Source organism: Quercus robur, chromosome 12 (genome assembly GCF_932294415.1).
Source record: "Quercus robur chromosome 12, dhQueRobu3.1, whole genome shotgun sequence".
NCBI classification, from domain to species: domain Eukaryota; kingdom Viridiplantae; phylum Streptophyta; class Magnoliopsida; order Fagales; family Fagaceae; genus Quercus; species Quercus robur.
Window position 1 is genome coordinate 2371734 of NC_065545.1, and position 24796 is coordinate 2396529.

Below are 24796 nucleotides of genomic sequence, written 5' to 3' on the forward strand. Positions count from 1 at the left end.
ATTAAGAACATAGAGAAAATGTGACCCAACAACTAGATTTTCAAAATATGTAAATATCTAGGACTCAATGATTATATCCCCTACACTCCTTTATCAAATTATAAAAAAAAAAAAAAAAGTATTGATAAGGATGGGATTTGGGCCTACTGATGTTGAAGATGTGATTCCATCAGCAATCTGATTTGATCCATGAACATGACAAATTGGAACGAAAACAATAAAAACTTGTTAAGGTTTGCCACATAATGGATTCTCCAATGCCTAAGTTAGTGAACTACCTATATGAGATTATATGCAAAATCTAGAGTATGGATTGTTAAGCATATATTTTCTAACAAATATCTCCTCATATTTATATTGCATTTTATGGATCGAATTACAAAAAATTATAGTGATATTATCTTGTGTAATGTGCTTCCTTTAACCTCGAACTTATTCCCTAATTGTAAGCATTGATGTTGTAGACTCCGGTGGTGGTAGCTTGGGATATGAATGCATCCCCTTATGTATTGAGTTTGTCTTTAACTTTTCATTCAATAGCTAACAAGCTTTTAGGGGTTTAAATTGACCTTTCATGTCACTAGACACTAGGTTAGTTGTCCAGTTAGCTGTTTTATATTGGGCAGAGTCGAGATGACAAGTCATCATTTTCCTCATACCCATAAAGTCTTCATCTATTCATTTTATTTTCCTTAATTACTTTAAAAGGATAAAAAATGTACCATTTTTTCAATATGTTTACAATGCAAATTTAATTAGGGCAAATTGAAAAAAGAAAAAAATAAAAAAAGAATCCTAGATCATAGATCTCATGTTGTACTGAGAACAATTAAACTAACCCTTCGGTTTGCTTGTCCCTATAAAAATTTAAAGGTTACCATAATTTCATTTCACCCTTATATATATATATATATATATATATATACACACATACAATATTCATTGATGCAGGACAGATGATTTGTTGTCATTTTTCTTCTTGAGGATAGTTAAAGTAGGGATAGTATAAACCTAATCGTTTTTGTTATAAACATTGTAGGAGTACGAGTTGAATTACAAGTTCATTCTCTAAAAAAAAAAAAATTTGAAGTACAAGACTGTCTATAATTTATTGTCATTTTTTATGGGAATTTATTGTCATGTTGTGGATATCAGTCACTTATAACGACATGTTTTTTTACTTATTGGGGGGTAAAACGAAAAAGAATTCCATGGTAACAGTTTTTTACCACACCATATACCAAATCGGAAGTCCCAACATAAATACTACTTTGCAAGAGCCGGGCAGAAAGACCAAAATTGATGAAACACTCAAAACAAGTCTATCCATCTGGCCTCGAACACGCCTCGCTAGGATAACAAAATCAAAACTGCGAAACCACTCGACACAAACAACAAACAAACCAAGAAGAAGAAGAAGAAGATGGGTCGTCCAGTTCTCTCCCACTTCCTCACTCTCTCACACTCCTATCCACGCTTTACTCCATCACTAGTGTACTCTCTCTCTCTCTCTCTCTCTCTCTCTCTTTCTCTCTCTCCAATGTAGCATGTATCCTCGCTCATCTATAACGATTCTCATTTCATTTGAAGCAGGCGTGGTCACTTCCCAGTGAAGTACATGAAAACAACTGGTTTTGTCAGTCCTTCTCGGCGCCCCATTCGTTTCCGTTGCTTTTGTAGTGTCTCGGTCTCTGACTCTGAACCCCTTGTGCCACAAAGTCCTCCCACCACTGTGAAGTAATTCCGTCTTCTATTTCTTTATTCATTTACTCTTCTTCTCTTTTTAAATTGATTTCTTAGTTTTATACTTATTGGTTTATGACTGATTCTTTGGCTGCAAATCTTTTTGGAATTTAGGTTGTTTGTTTTATGAAATTCAATTTTGAACCCTTTTGTTTTACAGGAAGAGAATAGTGTCTGGAGTTCAACCAACTGGATCTATTCACCTTGGAAATTATCTTGGTGCTATAAAGAATTGGATTTCACTTCAGGTTGTTTCGACTTTCTTCAATATGGTCTTGTTGTGAAACTGTTTTATCCAAAACTTGAACACAGCATTAGTTGCTTATTAGATAATATCATAGCCTCATATCGGTAATGTAACTTGCTAATAAAAGATAAAAACATTTTTGTTATAGGATTGGATATTATTCATGCAAACATGTTGCAAAAAATGTCTTGAAAGCCAATCCATGCCAGCCTCTTGAACTAGACAAAATAGTGTTTGGACCTTGAATAAGATTGTGTGAATCACTATAATGTTTTGGGCTCTAACAGAGTCACGTAAGATGATCTGTTGCAGAGTTGTGGACTAATAATTTTCTATATTATTTTACATCTGATAATTAAATTACATACCTACCAACCTCTCTCGGTCTTAGTTTTCCTTTGGATTTCGAAATGTTGCATTGCAGTTATGAGCTTGAATAATCATATTTCAATGTCTTTTTTTTTTTGGAATGTGTATTACTTCTCTTTCTTTGTTGAGAGTAACAACATATGAAATTAAGATTGCGGATGACTATATGAGTTTGCTATTGTGTGCCCTACATGTTTAAATGGGATTCATATCTTTTGTCCCATTGAATGGTGGGATGAAATGTATGTGTTGTTCTTACAACCAATTTGTATCATGCGTATATTAAAGTTTAGCTTGCTGATTTATACCACAATGAATGAGGTATCCCTTCTTTTCTCACATATGCCTATCTGGGTCACTAAAGAATCTTATATGATAAAAGGACCCTTTACATCATAGTTAATAGATTCTCTATTGCTCACTCTTCTTCAAGGAGGTGGTTGTCATTTTGAAAATATGACTTGGTTATACACTCTTCAAGAAAGAAATATATTTTATTAAGTAAAGATTTATGCATTGTTCTTATTATAAAAGTTTTAGTAATCCACGCTTTGGTTTCATTATTTCAGAATTCATATGATACTCTCTTCTTTATTGTGGACCTCCATGCGGTAAGTTTTGTACTCGATTCAAAGCTTTGAAGTTACAAATTAATTAATGTACATGATTGGAGGTATATCCTTAGTCTTATGGCCTGTTTGGATGGAGGGGGGAGTAGAGTAGAGTTGGCTAGAAATAGGCTAATTTCTAGCCAATTCTACGCTATTCCCCTCTACTTTCCTCCACTCCCCCTCAATCCAAACGGACCAGTAGTGTCCATCAATATCCTCTAAGCTCTTTAATCTCCATTGAAATATCTTTTAGATTGCATTGCTTACTTGTTGTTTGGGGCACTTACTCCAAAATTTATCAAACTAAGTTGTATCATTATGCTAGATGTGCATGCCTTAGGAACACCTAAGGAATAGTGTTTGTATAATACATTAATGGTTCATGTCATCCTTCAAGATCGGACGGTTAATTTTAAAAATTCATATATTTTCTAGCCAAAAAGAAGCGTACTTGGTGCTTTTTCTGAAAAGTGTGCCAGAAAAGTGTGCTTGAAGCACCCTTCATTAAACAAGCTTCCCTTTGGCCAAGCAAAGTGCTCAGACCTTGGGACTTTGAGTTTTGAGCTTTGAGCTTTGAATTCGCTTAAGCATGCTTTTAACAACACTAGCAAGGGTGTCAAGGCCTTTGCCTTAAGGGCAAATCAACAAGCCTCTATGCATTCTGAAGTTGGAAGATTCTTGGATAAATGCCCTTTATCACTGCACCCAACTTGAAGCTTGAAATAAACTCCCATGTTTTTCAAATTTGGGTTATCTTCATGCTAGATGTATATAAATACAAGCAAATTTCTGTTACTTATTGTTTCCACGTATCATATGTAATTTAAAACCACATACCTTGAATAATGAGTGCCAAAATTCTAATGAATCATAATCTTGGGAGTTATGAAGGGGACAAGTTATGGGGTCCACAGTTATTTTCCTACTCATTAATTTGTTATTCTACAAGTATTGCTGTTTTGGTTTTGTCAATTTTGAAAGCAGTCATTTACTTTAGGGAGTCAGTGTTGTATGTGCAAAAGTAGTGGAGTTAGTTGATCATCTTTTACTTGATTGTTTAGTGGCAAGAGAAATTTGGCCATTTCTATTTACATTATTTGTTGTACTTTTGGTAATGACGTAGACTCTGTGTGATTTAGATGCCTGATAGTTGGCAAGGAATATTTGATTGTCACACGGGTTCAAAAATCTTGAATTTTGTTCCTTTGTGTGTATTGTGGAAAATGTGGAGAGGGATGAAAGTAGGATTTTTGAAGATGTTAAAATTCTGCACATGCTATTAATTTATTAAATGGTCTTTTTTTTGAGATCTCTGCATGATTGGATGACTGCTACCGGCGGTACCCCTTCCTTCTTTTTTTTAGACCTTTTGAATTTCAGATTGTAATTCTTTAGGGTGGTTTTGTTTCACTTCCTATGAATTGGACCATCTTCTCTTTGAATAAAGAGATATATATATATTTTAATAGAATCCTTATCATGGATCTGCCTCTATGTATACTGTGTTCTTAAGTTCAAAGAGAATTGGCATTAAGCAGTTTTAGCTATGCTAATTGAGTAGTCTAGGTGAGTCCTAAGTCATGAAACATATTTACCTGTAAAAAGGATGCCAGAAGCCATAATCAGATCATTGGTCCAAATTATTATGGCACGAGTCTTTCCTTATCATGGTATTTTGTTGCCAAGTTAGTCTTTATATTGATACCATATATTCATATTTGAGGCTTTTCTTCTGAAAGTATTTGCACAGAGACCAATAATTGTGGATAGAAGATGCTACTTAAGCATCTCCATTTCTGAGAGTGCCGTTATTATCATCGTTTTAATATAGTTTTTTCTTTTTGACAGAAATAAATGGACAGTGCAGACTATGTTTTTAGTCGCACTTCATAAACAGTATACTCATAGCAAAATGTTTCTTGTTTTTGTACAACAGTATGGGTTATTAACAGCTTCAGATTACAGATTACATTACCATATGATGCACAGCAACTATCAAAGGCAACAAGGGATACTGCAGCCATTTATTTGGCATGTGGAGTGGACACTTCGAAGGTTTGAGACGGCTATTAGTCCTTAATAACACTGTTTCAAATTCTCTATTCAAGCTAAAAGTATTTATATCTCTTTTGAATGAGTGAATCTTACTTGTATATACAGGCTTCTGTTTTTGTGCAGTCTCATGTTCGTGCACATGTAGAACTAATGTGGTTACTGAGTTCTGCAACACCCATTGGTTGGCTCAACAGAATGATTCAATTTAAAGAGAAATCCCGCAAGGCGGTGCGTTTATAGCTGTATGACAGCTGCATCTTTTTGTGTGTTTTAATTATTTATTAAACCTGTACTTCTTATCCGTTACTTAAAAAATATTTGTTCTTACCAATAGAAAAGCATTTAAGTATTCTTGCATGTTGATAAAGTACTGCTTGTTCCCAAAGTTTAAGCTGTTAGGAAATAGTGAGAATAATCACTTAACTATTATTCTAACACTCTCCCTTATGTACTTCCTCTTAATATGTGGGGTTCAACATGTGAGATTTTTTAACTTTTAAGATGGGAGGTAGAGCGAAGTCACAGTTTGAAATTGGGACTACTTGCTCTGATACGTGATAAAGTAGAAAGAAGAAAATAATGTAAAGGGAGAAAGGGAAAATAAAAGAGTTAACGTGGTTCAGCCTAACGGTGTACATCATTTGTAGAAAGCCTCAAACAACTACATATTTACTATTCTAAAGTATATGCAAAGAACTTAAGATGAGCTTAATGTAGGAATACGTTAGATTGAGTATGGTAACCCTAAAATCATGATAGTCCTTATTTCTAGGCTTATGTAGGGTATTACAAAAGTGCGATAATTCATGTTATTCTACAAAAACATGGTTTATGTATTTATTGTGATATTATAAAATATCCTAATGTCTCCCTTAAACCCAATGTGGAAGCTTGAAGACAAATTAAGTTTGGAATGTAAACTCATGAAAAACCATGACCATGAATAACCGGATGGGATGTAGAATGGACCAAGTAGGATGAGGAGTGAAACACATGAAAACTTTGGCAGGGGCAACGGACAATGATGGTCGTTGATGGATGACTGCTACTACTACTAGAACTAGAGAACAGTTGCACCAGTGACTAGGCAACAACTACTATTGTTGAAAGATGGTTGTAGCTGTGGCATGAGGAGTATCAACAAAGGAATGGTGGCTTGGGGATGGCATATGAGAGATAGAAGCTGGCAGTAGCAGCAGTTGTTGATGAATGGTGGCTAGAGGATGGTGACATCGATGGTCAGAGGAGAGTAGCAACGTTTGCCAAATGACATTGGCATATGGTAGCATCACAAATGTCTGATGCATGGAAGATTCTTGCAGTGCATGAGTTTGTGGATCTAATGTGCAGAGTGGTATGTGAGAACGCATGTGGCGTTGTTTTGGGTTGATTTTTGTTCCTTTTTTTTTAGATTGGCTTTAGATCTTTCAAGTTGAATGCTCAAAAACTCGAAATGATGTTTCGATGTCCAAGGGGGACAATGCTTAAATAGCTGTAGGAATGCTGTTGGATGGAGGCATTGCAGGAAGGAACACTGGAAAAGGAGGATGACAGGGAGAAGGGTTTCAGAATCCTAACTCTAATACCACTTGTTGGGGAGATAACGCTTTGGGGAGACTCCAATTGATGCCTTCATATAGCATATAACATATGGGTTTCAAAATCTTTAGTGTATGGAGCTGGGCCCAATGATATTATATTAGTTCTTCCATGCTCTTTGATCTAGCACTATTGGCAATACTACATTGTTGGGCCATTTCTCAAGATCATTTGTATGGACTTTGTGGTCTTGCCTTGTTTTATGCACACTTATGTAGGCTCTAAGTATAACACCCATCCCCACTCCAATTGCGAAAGGGAGTTTGATAACCTTGCCACCCACTACCCAGGGCTCTAATACCATGATAAGTAATTGTTTGTCCCAAAACTTAAGTTGTTAAAAAATTATGAATTTAATCATTGAATCATTATTCTAGTGCATGAGAATCTGGTTGGTGTGCAAAGGGTTGAACCAGTCCCGTGGGATAGTTAATGTAACATTTGAAGAATAATCCAATTGATAGAATTTTTCTTATATTCTTATAAATTAATAAATAAAAAAAAGATAGAAATTTTCTTCAATTATTAAAATTTAATAATTAAAATTCATCAATCTAACATCAAATTTCCAGGTACAGCAGTGCCTTAGCACTTAGCTTCGATGACCAGAGGGGAAAAAAATCCTATTTATGGCTTTTATTTATGAAAGGGTATTTGGATGTGACAAACCAACAATAAGATGTCCATTGTTCTATGATAATATTAAATTTCTTGTAATTTTTGACAATTTTGTGTTAATTGTCATTTTGAAGACATCCCATGAAATAGGGTTGCGCCCCTTTTTGCACTCTTACAATGAAATCAATTATTACTTATTAAAATAAATAAAAAAAGATCATCTTATGCTTATAAGTTCTAATTTTCAAATTATGATTAAAGATTGTTTTTTCTTCATAGTAGACCCCAATCTATCTTCTATCTTAGTCTTTTTGTGTATTCTACTTTTGACTGTATGTTTTTTTCATTGAATTAAATTATTATTTTTTATTTAATTTCGTTTTGTAGGGGGATGAAAATGTTGCTGTTGCTCTTTTGACTTATCCTGTTCTGATGGCTTCTGATATTCTTTTATATCAGGTTCTCTTCAATATCTGCAGCTTTATGTTTTAGGATGTAGAAAATCTATTTGTCTTGGAAGTTTTTATGAGTAAACAAAAGAATCTTCTCCTCTTAATAAGTGTAGCAGAGGTTCTTGCGGCAGTAACATTTTTATTTTTTTACAATAACCACAATAATTTGTTTTGTGACTCTGCATATTTAATCTCAAGATGATTAATAATTACCCTGAAAATGCATGATTCTTATAAGCTCCAGCATGCCTCTGCAGTCTGACTTTGTCCCTGTCGGTGAGGATCAGAAGCAGCACCTGGAGTTAACTCGTGAACTGGCTGAGCGTGTTAATTTTTTATATGGAGGAAGGAAGTGGAAGAAATTGGGTGGGTAAGAAATATATTTCAACTTGGAATGGAAATTAACCTTCTAAAGTGGTTGACTATATTCCATTTTCTTAGCCTCCTTTTGTATTTCTGCATTATTGAGTTGACCCTTCATATTTTTATGTTCTGGTCACAGGCGAGGTGGCACTATCTTTAAGGTGCATTTGTTGAAACCTGTTAATTGAGCTCAGGTATTATGCAACACAAACATTTCTTTTTTAAATGTTTTTCTTGATGTAGGTTCCTGAGCCCCTTATACCACCAGCTGGAGCCCGAGTTATGTCCCTCACTGATGGCCTTTCCAAGGTTCGCTTGTCCTTATTCCCCAGTAGTTTCCTTTATGGTTTTATACCGAGTAGTGCCTTTTTTTTTTTTTTAAAGATACAAAGTCTACCTTAAATTTATTTATAAGGTTGAATGGTTGTATTTATTTTAGCATCAAACCAGGCAATAAATATAAGTGAAAACTAATTCAATATTGCACTGCTTGACATTTTCCTGTCAGAAACTTTTGCAAGTATGTTTCAGTTCAACTGGAATTTAAATTGGCCAAGAAAGAAACTAGTACAAATTGGATTTTTCATGGGCTTTTGCCCCTTGTTAAATATTCTTGAGATTAAAAGTAAATTCCAATTTCATGGGTGGATGATATTCTATAAAACGGGTAAATGGTTCTCTTTAGAAGTTCAATTTTATTTTATTTTTAATTTTAATAATGGAACATAAGTTTTCAATTACCCAGATAATAAGTCGAAATAGACATTCCCGATCAATAAATCATAGTAACTAAGATTCTTTAAGGTTTTATATAATCTATATGTATATGTGTGTGTGTGTGTTTTGGAGAAACGCTTTTTACATACAAACTAACATCTTTTTGGGGTTCGTTCTTATAGATGTCCAAGTCTGCACCTTCTGATCAATCTCGAATCAATCTTCTTGATTCAAAAGATGTAAGTAGGCGTGCTTGAGTTTTGACATGTATGTGTAATGTAATTTATTTTATTTTACTATATTAATGGTAACATGAGGTAATATATATCATTGATGCTAATTGCTAACATCAAAGAGTACATATTGATATCCTCCACATACACATGCTATATCAAGCAAGTATTGGCTCCTGGATTTAGCATCATGCCAAAGCAATTAGCTCTGGACATAAGGTAGTTCTCTATACTTATATATACTATCAGTCTATCATGGTGATCATTTGAGGTATTCTAATAATGATAGTCATGAGAAGACCTAAAATAATATTAATAGAAGTAGTAAAAAAGGGCATGTCAATTAAGAAGGTGATAGAGAGTATGACTTTGGATAAAATAGAATGGTGGAAACGAATACATGTGGCCAACCTTGACTATTCTATTGAGGATCCAAAGCTGACTTTGGTTGTTGTTGTTGTTGTTGTTCTTAAGTAACTTATATTTGATTGCAAACCTGTTTTCTTTTTGAGATGGGAACCATTTATTGATACTTGGTTCTGTTAAGTGCTAGGATTTCAGTTTTGCATATCTTAATTATGTGTTCATCTTCAATGAATTTTATCTTGATATGATAAAATTATAAGACAAATGAAGATATTTGATTTGTTAGTTTCTAATTGTTATTCTGTTTTGCTCCTTCCACTTGTTTCTTTTGAAGGTAATAGCAAACAAGATAAAGCGTTGCAAAACCGACTCATTTATTGGGTTAGTACTTTAATCTTTGCATTTTCCATCTCATGAATTGTCTACCCTTTTGATGCTCTGTCTTGTTGATATTCTCCTGTACATTGAAGTCATTTTCTATTCTGACCTTAATTTTTTCAAACAAATTTTCAAATGTAAGGTCTTGTAAACTCTTTTATGTTCTGTGTGTTTTCTTGCAATTCTTACAGCTTGGAATTCGACAATCCTGAAAGACCTGAATCCAACAATCTTCTTTCCATATATCAGCTCTTGTCAGGGAAGACAAAAGAGGTTGTCAAATGCACCTATTATTTTCCTTGTAGTAAATTGATGATGCCCATTACTCATTAGAAGTATGCGTTTGGATACTGTTTATTTTGCTGAAAACTAAAAAGTGAAAAGTGAAAACAATAAAAAATGTTTTTTTGGTTACTGGTCATACGACATGAACAGTGCACCAGGCGCTGGACTTTAAAAAAGAAAAAAAAGAATTAGCTAGACGCAGACGTGGAAAGCGCAAAACGCGCTTCCCAAACGCACCCGAGGACTCAATTTTCTTTATGGTTATCTTTCTTTCTTTCTTTATTATTATTATTTAAATAAATCTTAGGATGATCGGCTTATGTTTATCGGGGAGATCAATTAGTTGAGATCTAGAGGTTATGAGAATCTGTTATATTTATGATTATTATTGATTTTTTGTAATTTAAAATATTTGTTATTTTGATGGACTCTACTGAAAACTTGATGCAGCATATTTAACTTTAGAAGTAAAATCTAAATTTATGGACTTAGTAATCCAATTCTGAGAGGTGACAGTGAGATTAAATCAACTGGAGAGACTATCAGATATAAAACAATTTGTTGAAGATAGTGTTCATTGTTATAATTATAGTGCCATATATTCATATATGCTGTGGTTAGGTTGGGATTCCTAGTTTCCTTGGGAATATTTTGTATTTAAAATTTAGTTTAGAAAAGTGTATTTAAATTTTGATTTATACAAACCGCTGAGCTCTAGCTTTAGTTCAAATAGCATCTCCTCCCCGTAAGAATGAGGTGTATGGTGAGTTCAAGGTTGAAGACCGATTGACTGCATGTGAGTGTGTAACTTACCAATAAAAAGAATTTTCTATTTGAGTTTTCTGTATAAGAATTGCCGATTTTTTTTTTTTTTTTTTTAATTTTTAAATTTGACAATCATATAGTAGCTGTTACATTTTTTGAATTCCACCCTGAAAGCTATTCTGCTTAATATTTATTTTTTTAATACAGGAAGTTGCACAGGAATGCGAAAATATGAACTGGGGTACATTTAAAATCCTTTTAACAGACGCCTTGATTGATCATCTGCAACCTATCCAGGTTTCTACTTCTAACATGATGCCTTATTCAATAAGTTATAGCACATGATAATTGACTGCAACCTATCCAGGTTTCTACTTCTAACATGATGCCTTATTCAATAAGTTATAGCACATGATAATTGATGTGTGCATGCTGTGCTTTTTACTTGGTTCTTTCTTTCAGTTCGCACAAGAATATTTGCTTTTAATACCAAAGAGATGCTTACTTTTAGTACCAAGTAGATAACATGTGTTTAGAAACTGTTTAGTGCATTTTATAGGTTCACAGTGGTTATGCTGTTGTGATTGAGCAGCAGCCTGTAACTAGTGGCCTCACATTAGCCACACTTCAAAGCTCTTGATTGTGATAGTGCATGCTGACATTTTATTAAAAGGAGCAACTCAGTAAATGTAACTTTATTTTTAGTAGCCTGGGGTCTGTTCGAAATTTGTAAAAGGAAGAAAAGCTTTAATATTTTTCCTAAGATTTTTCTTTTTTTAACTGCTACCTTACATCATAAAGTTGAAAAAAGTTTTGAAATTAGTTTTCTTTTTGTGTTATCATTTCTTTTTGTTATTTTTCTATTATTAAATTTTTAAGAATCAGATTCTATGCTGTAAATACTAAGTTTGTTTCAGCAAGCTATTAACAAATAAGCTGCGTATGACTTCCCATAAGTGTAGCCAAACTTGAAATTATTATTGTCTATCCATACACAAACTGATGCCAGTTGGGCAGGAGATTATAATTATGCATATCTTTTTTTGTTTAATGATTTTAATTGTAGAGTTTAACATAATTCATGATAATTGCATAGTAGGAATTATTGCTGAAGTGCTTAAATTTGACTCATTGGTGGTGTCAATTGCAATTTTTTTTGCATTCTTGTCTCTACTGTGGCAATGATTAGCACTAAAAATATGTTTCTGTGTTTTCTTCTTCACCAAGTCAATAATTGGCACTGATTTTTTTGGGTAAAAACTATTGTAGTTGCCGTAATATGCTGGAGTTTTCCTAACCTTCTTTTCACTGAACCTTTTGAACTCATACTGGTGCAAGTTGGAAGTTGAAAACCAACCATGCCCCTGTTTGCTCAGATCCTTTCCTTTTAATATGTGCACCTATCTGTATTCTGTGACGTACTTGTCTACTGACTCTACTTGTATGTGTGTGTGTTCCGGGGGGGGGGGGGGGGGAGTGTTGCTTGCACTGGTGCACGTGTGGATGCGGCACAGTTGTTTTTTACCTGTGTTGCCCCTCCATCTTATTCTTTATGGTTGGAAGAAATGCCATTTGAGCTAGAGCTCATTGGCTCTGGGTATCAATATGCATTGTGTCTACATCTATAAGCAAATAATTTGTGCATGCAGGTATTTTTGTTCACATTGCTTTTGGGGTATGCACTTGTATTTTTCTGCCAGTGCAAGATTATTTTTTACGTGATAATTTTTGTAATTTCCCTTTTTGTACTAACAACTCTCTGGTTATTCTTTTCTTCCTTTTCTTCTACTTTTTGAAATTTAACAATTCATTTGCCACTTTTTTACCTGTGTTGCCCCTCCATCTTATTCTTTATGGTTGGAAGAAATGCCATTCGAGTTAGAGCTCATTCCCTTTTTGTAGTTCCTTGTCTGATTTCCTTATCTCTATCAGACTTTCCTTATGATTTGATTGTATTTGTTTCAAGGGCAGTGAGTTTACAATCGTAAACACATTGTTCTTTTTCATCAATAAAACTCTAATTATCTATAAAAAAAAAAGTGATCATGGTGTTGCCATCACCAATAGGTTTTCAACTTATGCAGGTCCGCTACGAGGAAATCATGTCTGATTCAGCTTATTTGGATAGAGTCTTGGCAGAAGGTGCTACAAAAGCTGCAGATATAGCAGATGCTACTCTAAATAATGTCTACCAGGCAATGGGATTCTTGCGGAGATGAGCAGAATTGATGCTGCAGGAAGAATTCATGCTAAAAGCTGAGTAAGACAGCACCTAAATTTAAGTTTTGGGCGGCATGTCGTTGCCCACAAATTTTTGAAGTATATCTATTAGCATATTCTTTACGAGTGAAAAAGAAAATTTTACCTGAAGGCTCCACAAATTTTCATGAAGTTATCTCTACCTTGTCTTGTCCTGATTTTCATAAAGTATATACATATAGCTTTAAAGAACCAGGTAATTTTTAGATTTCATTTAATCTTATTCTTTAGAAATTTGAACCACCATTTGTTATGTAATAGAAATTGACCACATTATAAGAACTAATTGTGTTCTCACATTTGTCATATAGTATTTATTCAGTCAGCCTGACTAGAACTAATATAATGTTGTTTTGTCTCTCCACTAAATTGATGTAATATAAGGCAGTTGCACTGAATTCATGTTATTGATTGTACTTTCTTTTATCCTTTTCCTTGTATTTTGTAGGATATCCTTACCAACATGATATTTAGAAAAACTTCACCGGTAAAATTTGATAAAAATATTGCAGATATTGTCTAGGGTTCTTCACTAACAAGCTAGGCTTTCCATTTAAACTGTCATGGACCACCCCAATAGAAACATGCTGCTATTCATAGAATCCATAGCAATGACCATCATCAACGTTAAACTCTTTTTAGTTGAGCTGATTATAGACATGCAGTACTCAACTCATGATGTATGCTGATAAGGGGCATTAACAGCCCTGTATGGTGCGCTGACTGTAGGAAAACTCTATAATTTTCAGTTTTGTAGAAGTCTTCAAAGTTTTTTTAATGTTGTAATTTCTAGATGACTAAGGGTCCGTTTGGATACTACTATTTTGCTGAAAATTGAAAACTGAAAACAATAAAAAAATAATAAAAAAGTTACTCTTCACGCGCGGGTTACTGTTCAGAAGCCTAAATGCACGTGCAACCAAAAAAAAAAAAAAAAAGCAAACGCAGGAGAAATCATTTCTATCCAAACGTGTACTAAATTATACGTTCAAATAAGGAATGGTTTTATTAAAGTTTTTTTTGTTGAGAATTCTGTTCTGGAAGCTCATTTTAATTTAGAATCCAGACCTAACTATTACTCATGTAGAGTTTATCATGTCCATTCTAGGATTCTTATCAACACAGGAGAGAATGATAGCAAGAGGGAATTTTAATCTCTCCAATGAAAGGGGGGAAAGATAAACTTTTTGTTTCTCTCATCCCACTCCACTCCACCAGCCCAAAGTGTTTTGTTTCTTTTACAAAGGGGGGACATGTCCCCACACGTCTGGAATTTCAGTTGGAGTGATACTGGGAAATGTCAATTGTTCTGTAAAATCTTTCCATGCGCTCTCCTCCTCTATTTGTTGGGTGGAAAGGAGAATCCCTTCTCAACTATTCTCTCCTTTCTCCTTATGGCGGTGAGCATTGTAGAGAGAGGGCAATATACAAAGAAATTATAAGGACCACTGTCTAATAATCTAAAGCTAGTATTCTCATTTCCATCATTTGTGGATATTTTTTCTTCTTATTTGTTGGTATGACAACAACAAAGCCTTAGTCTTAATTTTTTTGGACTCGGCCAGGAACCCTTAATGAGATTAGTTAGGCTCAGTTACATGTATTCTTTTCCTGCATTCTATTCTATTTGAAGCTATAACTTTTATTACTTACTTAATTGACATTTTCCTTTTAACTACTGTTAATGTTATTTTTGGTCTTCATCTACTTTTTTTTTTTTCCTCAATTTGCATCATCTCACTCTTTCTTTTTGGTGAATTAATCGTTTTTCTTTACACATGGCCAAATTATCTCAAGCGACTTTCTCATATTTTTATCAATAGAGGTCATTCTTATTTTAAGAGAATTTTCTCATTTTGAATTGTATCTTTCCATGTTTTTCCATTTTCTTATTTGTTACTTTTGGTTATTTCATGGTCATGGCTGTCTTCTGTAGCTTTTTGTAATTTTATGCGCCACTTTGAAGAACTGCACTAACATAGAGCCCATAGGTCATGAAATTAAGAAACTCAAAATAATCTGGATTATTGAAGCTGTATCTGTTTGCTCATTGAGGTAACTATTTTATTATGGTATAACAATGATAGGATGGCATTCTGTTAATCTTGATGGAGCTTGACCCGTTTTCATTTACATTTTTGTTATTTTATAACAATTTAGGATCGGTTAAAGGTTTCAATAATTTGGGTTGCACCAAGATTTTTAAAGTGTATAAAACCATAGAAATAGATGAGTTATTTATGCGTTATTTTCCTTCTCGAGGTATGGGTTACAAAATTATAAAAGAACAAAAAATTCTTGCTTGAAAGGACTGCTGACTTTCTAAGATGCTTATTGATTTAGCATGTATTTTCTAACCACACAAACGTGAAATTATTTAGCACACTTATTGTACTGTACATTCCTCTTTTATTAAAGTGGATTTCATGTTGAGATCACACATGACATCAATGTTTGCCAAAATGGGCATTTGCTCATTTCGCCAAAACTTTCAAACAAAATGTCTCTGTTCTGAAACTATCTAACAAAATACTCCTGTTTTAAACTCGATTTTTAGAAAATCGAGTTATGTGAAATCAAACTAAAAAAAAAAAAAAAAAACATAGAATTTGAGTTTCATGTAAAATTTCTCACATTACTTGATTTTCATCAAATTGAGTTTTTCATTAAAACTCAATTTTTTAAAAATTGAGTTTCAAAATAGAAGCATTTTGCTAGATAGTTTCAGAATATGGGCATTTTGCTACTTTTTTGGGCAAAAGGGATAAATGCCCATTTTGGCCCATCAATGTTTATATAAAAAAGCAGTATAATATATTGTGTATGAAATAATTTTGGAGTTTGAGGATCATCTTATTGGTTCTTATGATGGATATCTTAATGGTACTGTACATTCCTCTTTTATTAAAGTGGATTTCATGTCGATATCATATGTGATATCCATATTTATACAAAAGAGAAGTATAATATATTTTGTGTATAAAATAATTTTGGAGTTTGAGGGATATCTTAATGGTTCTTTTATCTCTTGTGGTGCTTGGGTATGGGGTTCAAATTTTGCTTGTCCTCCTTTCATTTAACGGAAATTTATTAGGCAGTCCGAAAATATTGCTCCCCCTCTCACGAGGAATGGACCTTGCACGTGAGACCCACTATGGAGCCCACTCCTCATATGAGAGGAGGGAGTAATGCTTTCGAACTACACAATAATTATTCCTATTTACCTAAAAAAAAAAGGCATACGCAATAATTCTTACCATAAGCCAAACCCTTTTATATGGGTGCTTGACACCTTTTAGGCAGCAATAAAAGCTATCGGAGTCTTTAGATTTGAAGGCAGACCTGTCCGCGGTAATTTTCAATATAATTGATTTATTATCCCCCTTTCCAAAGGATTGGAAAAAGTCTACCATACAATAATAACCTCTCTCTGCTGGTTTTCTGGACATCCTAATATAAATTTTTTTACATTGGAACACTAATTAAAAAAATAAATCTGCAAAAACTCACCATTTTTTAAGTTCAAAAAAAAAAAAAACCTGTTTTCAAGTTATATTGTTGACATGTTAGTTACAGGAGCTTTGTGGAGTATACAATCTGCATAGTAATTGCAAGGATTCCATCCATAAGTGGGTATCAAATAGAAAATAAATAAATTTTTTATTTATTCCTTCGTTATAGGTTTAATAATTGACACATAAATTTGTAACTCTATAAGACTTACATATTAAAGTTTGTAATATTAATAAGCTCTTCTCTTTGTAAAATCTATATGAGCTCTATCAATTAGATAAACCCAGAATCATCTTACTTGTCTTTGGCGCTTTTGGGTGCGATATTTTATGTTGAATTCCACTTTATTGACCGTTAAAAAAAAAGTTTCAATTCCTATCTTTAAAAGTATCAAAACTCAAAATAGATAAGATCCTCTCCTGTTCAAATCTAAAATTTCCAAAAATAATAAAGGATTTGAAAATAATGGCTTATACTTTATTTTTTATTTTTTTAATATATAATTGGCTTATACCTATTTTGGGCGCACAAAAAAAAAAAAAAAAGGGTGTTTCAATGTGATCCATACAAAGTTGAGAAAGGTAGAATCAAGTCTTCCAATAATTTAGATTCTCAAAAAAAAAAAAAAAAAAAAAAAGTCTTCCAATAATTTAACAAATTGTACTTTATTCCTTCCATTATTCGGATGCGGCAGAAAGTGTCGACAAACAACTTGGCAGCCAGAGTAAATACCGCGTCATAAATATCTATGGTATACTCATTTTATAAAAAAAAGAAAATAAAAAAAGCCACATAATAGCTTTTTTTTGCATTATTTTTTATTAATTAAAAATAAAAGAATGCCATAGTGATAAGTCAAATAAAAAAATTGCCACATCATTGTTATTTTTGAGTAATGCTAGAAATACAAATTTTTTTATAATTTTTTTTTACTAACTGCTAATGTAGTAAATGATTATTGGTAAATAAAAAAGTGATATTAATAGTGGGTTTAGATAAAAACTAATAAAAAGTTTGTCACATCAAAATTTTGTAAAAATGTTATAAAATAGTTTGTAATTATAACATTAATTTTCATTTTTTATATGTAATTACAAACGTCATCGGCACTTTAGGTGAACTAAGTTTTTTTATTTTTTAATTTTTTTATGAGCATTTTAGGTGACTTAAGTATGCAAATACTAGCAGTAATTTTTATGAGTAATACTACCATCTACAATATTTTTACAACAATTATTAGGTCGTAAGCTACTACTATTTCTAATCAAGGGCAATTACTGATATTATTATTTTTTACCTATCAATAACAACTTGTTTCATAGGATTTATTGTGAAATTGTTGTAAAAATATTGTAAACTTAGCATTTCTCAATTTTCATTCATTCAATACGTTGTCACATAATAAAAAGTTAACATATTATATATTTAATAAGACTATCAAATTAAAGGGCTTAAATAAGAATGTTAAACTATTTAAAAATTCATTAGCAGCATTTTAAATTTTAAGAACCAAAATGGAACTTTGTGTATTTTCAAGTAATTAAAGTAGGATTTTCTAAAAAAAAGATAAAAAAAGGACATTTGTCCAAATTGAATTACAAGTGAACTTTTTTTTTCCTCTGCTTTTTTACTTTTTTGTTTTTGCTTTCCTAGCACAAAGTTGGATTTTACTTAAAACCACAACACCACCCAAACCACAATAGCAATGAAGCCTTAGTCTCAAAATTTTTGGGGTCGACTATAAATTCTAGACAAATTAATTAATGTCAGTCATATGTGTTATTTTCCTCCATTCTATTCTATCTCAAATCACACTTTTTGTTATTATTTATTTCCTTAACTGATATGTCATTTTTTTATTGCTTCTAATAATGTTATTTTTGACATTCTTCTACCTTTTCATCTTCTCAACTTGAATCATCTCAAGTGACTCTCTTTCTCATCTTTTCATCAATACAGAATACTCCTATCTTAAAGCAAATCTTCATCTTTGAGTAATCTATAATAAATATAAAAAGAGACTAGACTTAGTAAAATTGTTTTATGCTCAAGCAATCATCATCATCATTGTTATTATTATTTAGGGGTGAGGGGTAACCTGTTCTCACATATAACATATGACAAAGTTTGACTACAAACTTGGTTGAAGCTAATAACTACAATTTGATTCAATATATTTTCATTAGATGTGAATTTTGACAAATCCACCAATGGATAACATTTTCTTCTTATATCCTATGTACTTGTAAAATTTCTAAAAGATTAAAAATCAATAGTTATGTTATTAATCAAATGTTTAAATTTCAAATTTTTGTAGTTTAAAATTATGCGTAAAAAATAAGTTTATGGATCAAATAGTAAATAACTTCTAATTGGCATAAAATTTGACATATGTATGGAAAGTATAAAGAATATACAATCCAACGGTTAGGTTTTTTAAAATATGTAACTATATTAACTTTTTTAGTGGCAGTTGTAACCACTGACTACAACAAAACAAAGTTTGTAGTCAAATTTTGTCCTATAAAATATATGTTATCACTTAAGGTAAATGACTTGCTTCTAAAGAGAAAGCTAGCTGACTTTCAAATTGAATGACATTTTTGTCAATTAATATCATATAGATTAAGCTTATTAAGAGCGCATTTAATTTGTTGAAAAATGAAGAGGATATAAAAAGGATATAGATGGACATAATCTATGAGTATTTTGGTCATTTTCAAGTTTTAAGGGTATTTTGGTAATATTTTAAATTTAAGGGTATATTGGCTATTTTAGAGTTTTTAGGGGTATTTTTGTCATATATTCATCAATTATTGAGAAATTGGGTGAGTTGGGTTTTACTTATAATAATTGGATTAGATTAGATATGAGTTATAATTAATTGGTTAAGTAAGTTGTAAGTAAATAGTTTTATATACCCAACTCATTTATGTCCAACCCAAACTCATTCATTTATTTGACGCTCTAGACATAAGTGTAAGAGACGTGACAATAAAAGTTGATCATAGTCAAACTCAAGGCCTCTCAAAGTTCAAAGTTCAAAGTACTGCAGCGAGCATGGCCCCATGGGGAAACATCACTGAGCTGACAGGGAATCAAATCCAAATATAGAGCATATAGAAATCTGGGTAGAGGACTACCTGTCCTAGCATTCTCAATTGCTGTTTGATCTTTGATGTAAACCAAATCTCTGAATAATTATGAATGCAATTTCCTCCTTAAAAAAAAGTGTAAATTGGAAAAGGGTAGCCATATGAGTTTATAGTCTACTCTTTACAGCCCTGGCTACTTCTTTACTCAGTTAGACGTAGAGTTAGGATTTTAAAGATTCGGGGGTCAAATTAGGAATGAGATCCTATAATGGTTTTTTTTAGGTTAAAATGCAAATTTACCCTTTATTTTTCACTAAAATTCATTTGAGTCTTCTATCTTTGCTTTTGTTCATTTTAATTTTCAAAAAAAAGTTTATTCAATTAAGGCTTTTCCATTAACTTTTGTTATATGTTGCGGTTAATTTTTCAATTTTTTAAATTAAAAAAAATTTAACAAAAATTGATGGAAAGACTTTAATTGAATAAATTTGAAATTTATAGACTGAAATAAATGAAAGCAAAATTAGAGAACTAAAATGAATTCAGAAGAAATTAGGGGATTGGTTTTGCATTTTAGCCCTTTTTTTTCCCTACTGATTTGGGGGTTTAATTAAAAGTGACATTTTTTTACAATAAGTCTAAGGATTTCCTTCTCTTTCGATTGGAAAATAAAATAATTGAGTGAATCAAAAATACAAAGGGGTTCATGGTCAAGGGGAAAGACCAAGTATATTTTTGAAATCCTTTTCACAATTGTTAATATAAGCTACTGTAATTCATTTTTAATAAAAATGATATTAGTGAGAGACCTAGATAAAAGTGATATATATATATATATATATATATATTTTTTTTTTTATTACAACAAATCTTTCTAACCTTTTATAAAATTAAAAAATTAAAAGATTACAACAAATCATGTCAATATACATGAAAAAAAGTTTGTGAAACATATTCTATTTCTAACTAACAAGAATGCATATTGTTTTTTTTTTTTTTGAGAGAAAGGTTGAATGCGTATTGTTACTAGTTCTAATCTGAACTCCCTAGTGAAATTATTTTTTTGCCATAAGTAACAGCCAATAATAATTTACTATTTAACAGTTTATTGTGAAAATAAATGAACATAACATTTTCTCAACTTGTGGATTCTAGTTAGTTTAATTGGTAAAATCTCTGATGGTTGAATAAGCGATCTGGAGTTCAATCTCCACCTACATAAAAAACTGATTATTGTCTTGGTTTGATAATAAAGAGCTATTATCAAGAACGGACGTTATAGATTGAAACATTCTTTCAAAAAAACAAAACATTTCCCCAACTTTACTCTATATTTTTAGTGGTGTACATTTTTTATTTTAGGAAAATTAGTCCTTGAATTTAGGAGAGATCTAAATAAACTTGCATGACATAAGAATGGAATGAAATACGGGGTAAAATTACACATATCAAAAAAGGCTAAAGTTTTTTTTTTTTTTTGGCTGAGTGATAAAGACTAAAGTTACTAGAATCTTAGATTATTGGTGCATCAAATATTCAAAAATCTGTACCTCCAAATATGGTGGGATTTAGAATCTCCATGTATATATAATATACTTTAGTACCTAAAGGTGCAATGAATGATAGATACGAAGGTATCAATCTGTTAACCAAAAAAAAAAAGAAGGTATCAATCTTCTTGACACGTACACCAACCTTGATATTTGTTTTCGCTTTTTCGCAATCTCTCTATATATTCCTCTTGCCGTGTAGCTGTAGTACTATATAAGTACATTGGTGTGGCATATAATATCCATCATCACAGTCCTTTTGCCACTTTTATTACAAGAGGTTTATTTTTTCCTTTCCTCACGGTCCAACAGTTTTTGTGATATATATACTTCGTATTTGTTCCATCAAATAATTTTGCCACTTTAACAGAGAAGAGAGACATGGACAGAAACCACTTGAAACGCCAAGTTGACTTCATGAAGAGGTCCCTCCTTGATCAGGTTTTGCTTCCAGTGCTAGTGCTAGTGCTACTCTTTTTCTTTGCACTACAATATTTTTTTTTTTTTTTTTTTAAATGCAGTTTACATTGTAAGGCCCAAGAGTGCATATTTTGTGTTTGATTCTTTGTTTTCATTTGTCATCCGTATTATGGTTTTTACTAAACAGAAAATGCTTTAATAGTCGTTTATAGCAAATTTGCTGCCCAATGCAGCCTTTGTTTTCTCCCAAAAAAAAAAAAAAATGCTGTGATTTTCTTTGGAACCTTTAAATATATATTTATTAGCTTTTGGCATTTTGTTCCACATATTGCATTAGAATGTTTATTTTTAATAATTCAATAGATACAATCATACAATGCATGTAGAGGAGTTATTTGAACCCACTAAGAGGTGTCAGTTCAACCATAAAGCTCTTGGCTTATTGCGTTAGAATATATCATTTTACAAAAAACTTGGAATAATTTGGGCCTAATTTGGAAATAGGAAGCAACTAGTACTATGCTCTTGGTATTAGTCCCATTAATTAAATTCATAATAGGACTCATCCTTCATATATGTGAGAGGAGGAGCATTGCTCTTAAAGTGTAGAATAATTTTCCCTAAAATTGAGCATAAAGATTTGGTCTGGAGTTTACCTGTCAATTACAAGTAGGAGACTGGAGATATATTCATGGGAAATTATAGTAAATGATTGACACATGTATAGATATTCCTCCTATTTCCTAACAATAGAGGATTTCTACACCATCAATCTCAAACTTCTTTTTTTGGGGGTCAGGTAGATTTTCTCTTTTGAAGAAAGGAAAAATACCACTTCACAATGAAGGTGGTAATTAACTCTCAAATTTAAACCACAGCCTGAAGCCTGAAGGTGAAGCTAGCTAGCTTTATGCAATAGGCTAAGCTTTAGCTAGCTTGAAGGTTCAACTTCTATTATTTCAACAAGGTAAATTTTTAGTTTTTCAAGACATGAAACAAGAATACATTACAATAATCTTTAACAAAATATGTGGGAGTCGTCATCCTGTAAGGATTTCGATGACTTGCCGGGGAAATGCATGGTCCTCTTTTCAGTTTCCCTTTTTATTCTTTTAAGAAAATTTGTGACACTAAAGTAGTGTTAATCTTTTTATGAAAAACGAAAAAGTATCTTTCTTGTGTGTGTGTGTCTCTAGGATCATGGTCAACCAGAAATTAATATGTTTTGATTTTTCAACTACCAATTCCATGAACTTCTGTGTGTATCATGAACATACGAAATATAATGCTTGCCCTTTAATTCTAGGATTACCTTCTATAAGTGTGTGTGAAATGGTAATTACTTAGTTATAAAGATTTTATTACACTATATGTATGATTGGATGACTGCGTTGAGTGGCCATTCATTTTCCAAGTTGGTGGAATTTTTAGATATTTGTGTAACTTTAGCTATGTTTTGTAGCTACCCTATTGGCTAGTACTCTGCATCACTGCCTGTGTACATGGGGAGCACTGATTTCCTTTATTTTCAATAAAGTTTTTACTTAATTATTAAAAAAAAAAAAAAAATAGTGACAAAGAAAAAAAAGTGAAGCAGTTAGTCAAAAGATGCAATGTTGCAGGGGTACCTTGATGAGCAATTCATTCAACTTGAGGAGTTGCAAGATGATGACAACCCTAATTTTGTAGAGGAAATTGTGACACTGTTCTTCAATGATTCAGCTAGGCTGCTCCAGAACATAGAACAGGCACTGTAAGTAGAATGTCTTTACTGCTGTTGCTGCTGCTGTTCTTGTTGTTACCATCATCATTGGTCTCATATTTATTGATATATAACAGGGTTAGTGGGCCCATCGATTTCGCTAAGCTGGACAATTATATGCACCAATTCAAGGGTAGTAGCTCAAGGTAAAATGTTTTGTACAAAATTTAAACAAATTGGTCTTAAAATAAATGAAAATGTATTGTGCTTGATGAACCACACTGTGAGCTTCCATTGTTGGTTCAACACAATCACACATCATAAAAGCAAGCGTAGCTTTTTCACATAAGACTCCACTTGAATTACAAAGGATGTGTTTGTATGCGATTAGTAATGGAAGAACACAGATGTGAAAATGGTACTCCAGGGCTCCTTGCACACTTGATGTGAATTGTTACCCTAAATCATGAATTAAGATATTGTTCTCGAAATTAATGCAATGACAAGGAGAACATTTTTGTTGCAGCATTGGAGCTAAAAGGGTGAAGAACGAATGCACGCGATTCAAAGAATACTGTACGGCAGGAAATGCTGAAGGGTAACAGATTTTCACTTGCATGCTTAAATACACATACAGTTTGTGCCATTCTAGCTTACTCTATTGGGCTTACAGTTAAGATTAATTCCAGCCCCTTTGAAATTTTGTGTCTGTCTTATCTTATAATGTTTAATTTTGCAGATGCTTTAGGACTTTCGTACAAGTCAAACAAGAGCATGCAATTTTGAGGACAAAGCTTGAAAGTTACTTTCAGGCATGCATCTCTTTTATGTGAGTATGTATTTGTGCTTGTCATTTTTGCTCTTACTTATATTTGCTTGCTATTCTGTTTATATTTATTCAGTTGGCAAGACAAGCTGGACCATCTGGGACTTCAGGAGGTCAAGTTAGATGATTACATGGACGAGGGAGGATCCCTCATTATGGACTTATACTATAAATATGATAAAGCCCACATGATCGAGTAAAATGGAAGAACTTGCAGATTTTGTGTCTTAGTGGCAATATAAATAATGTTTTAGGAATCTAAATCTTATAACTAGTAATGCAATTTAGCTCTTCTATGTATGATGTTGATCTGAAATTTATGTATTGTTTATGTTTTCATTTGTTGTTGTTGTTGTTGTTGTTGCGTGCGTGTGCGTGTGTAAGAAAGAGAAGCCTTTTTTTAGGGGGTGGAGCTGTTTGGGTGTCGAGACAACGATTGGGTTGGCCTGACTGGGATTCTGCATTCATACTGAGCTGGTAGACTTGGACTTTCATACATGGAAAAATATGGAAAAATCAAGGCCTCCCATTTATCCTGTTAAGCTTTAACCCAATGTGATCCTGATATGTGTGCGCGCATGTGTGAGATTCTGTATCTCTGAAAAATCTAGGAACTATCTGGTGAATTGG

At 32.5% G+C, this 24796-nt stretch overlaps 2 protein-coding genes across 2 annotated transcripts; both read left to right on the top strand.

Annotated features, from left to right (window-relative positions):
- The first annotated feature begins 1283 nt into the window (after positions 1-1283).
- On the top strand, positions 1284-13467 carry LOC126708990 (tryptophan--tRNA ligase, chloroplastic/mitochondrial). The gene is made up of 15 exons (XM_050409054.1): positions 1284-1494; positions 1594-1737; positions 1904-1991; positions 2929-2970; positions 4936-5025; positions 5131-5253; positions 7630-7701; positions 7952-8064; positions 8197-8218; positions 8301-8366; positions 8957-9013; positions 9708-9754; positions 9943-10024; positions 11009-11098; positions 12886-13467. Exons 1-15 carry the CDS (start codon positions 1424-1426, stop codon positions 13018-13020), a joined length of 1242 nt encoding a protein of 413 aa, XP_050265011.1. The 5' UTR covers positions 1284-1423; the 3' UTR covers positions 13021-13467.
- A 7926-nt stretch (positions 13468-21393) lies between these two features.
- On the top strand, positions 21394-24511 carry LOC126710211 (histidine-containing phosphotransfer protein 4-like). The gene is made up of 7 exons (XM_050410591.1): positions 21394-21498; positions 21589-21659; positions 23261-23391; positions 23478-23546; positions 23867-23938; positions 24080-24152; positions 24243-24511. Exons 2-7 carry the CDS (start codon positions 21600-21602, stop codon positions 24291-24293), a joined length of 456 nt encoding a protein of 151 aa, XP_050266548.1. The 5' UTR covers positions 21394-21498; positions 21589-21599; the 3' UTR covers positions 24294-24511.
- Positions 24512-24796: the final 285 nt, after the last annotated feature.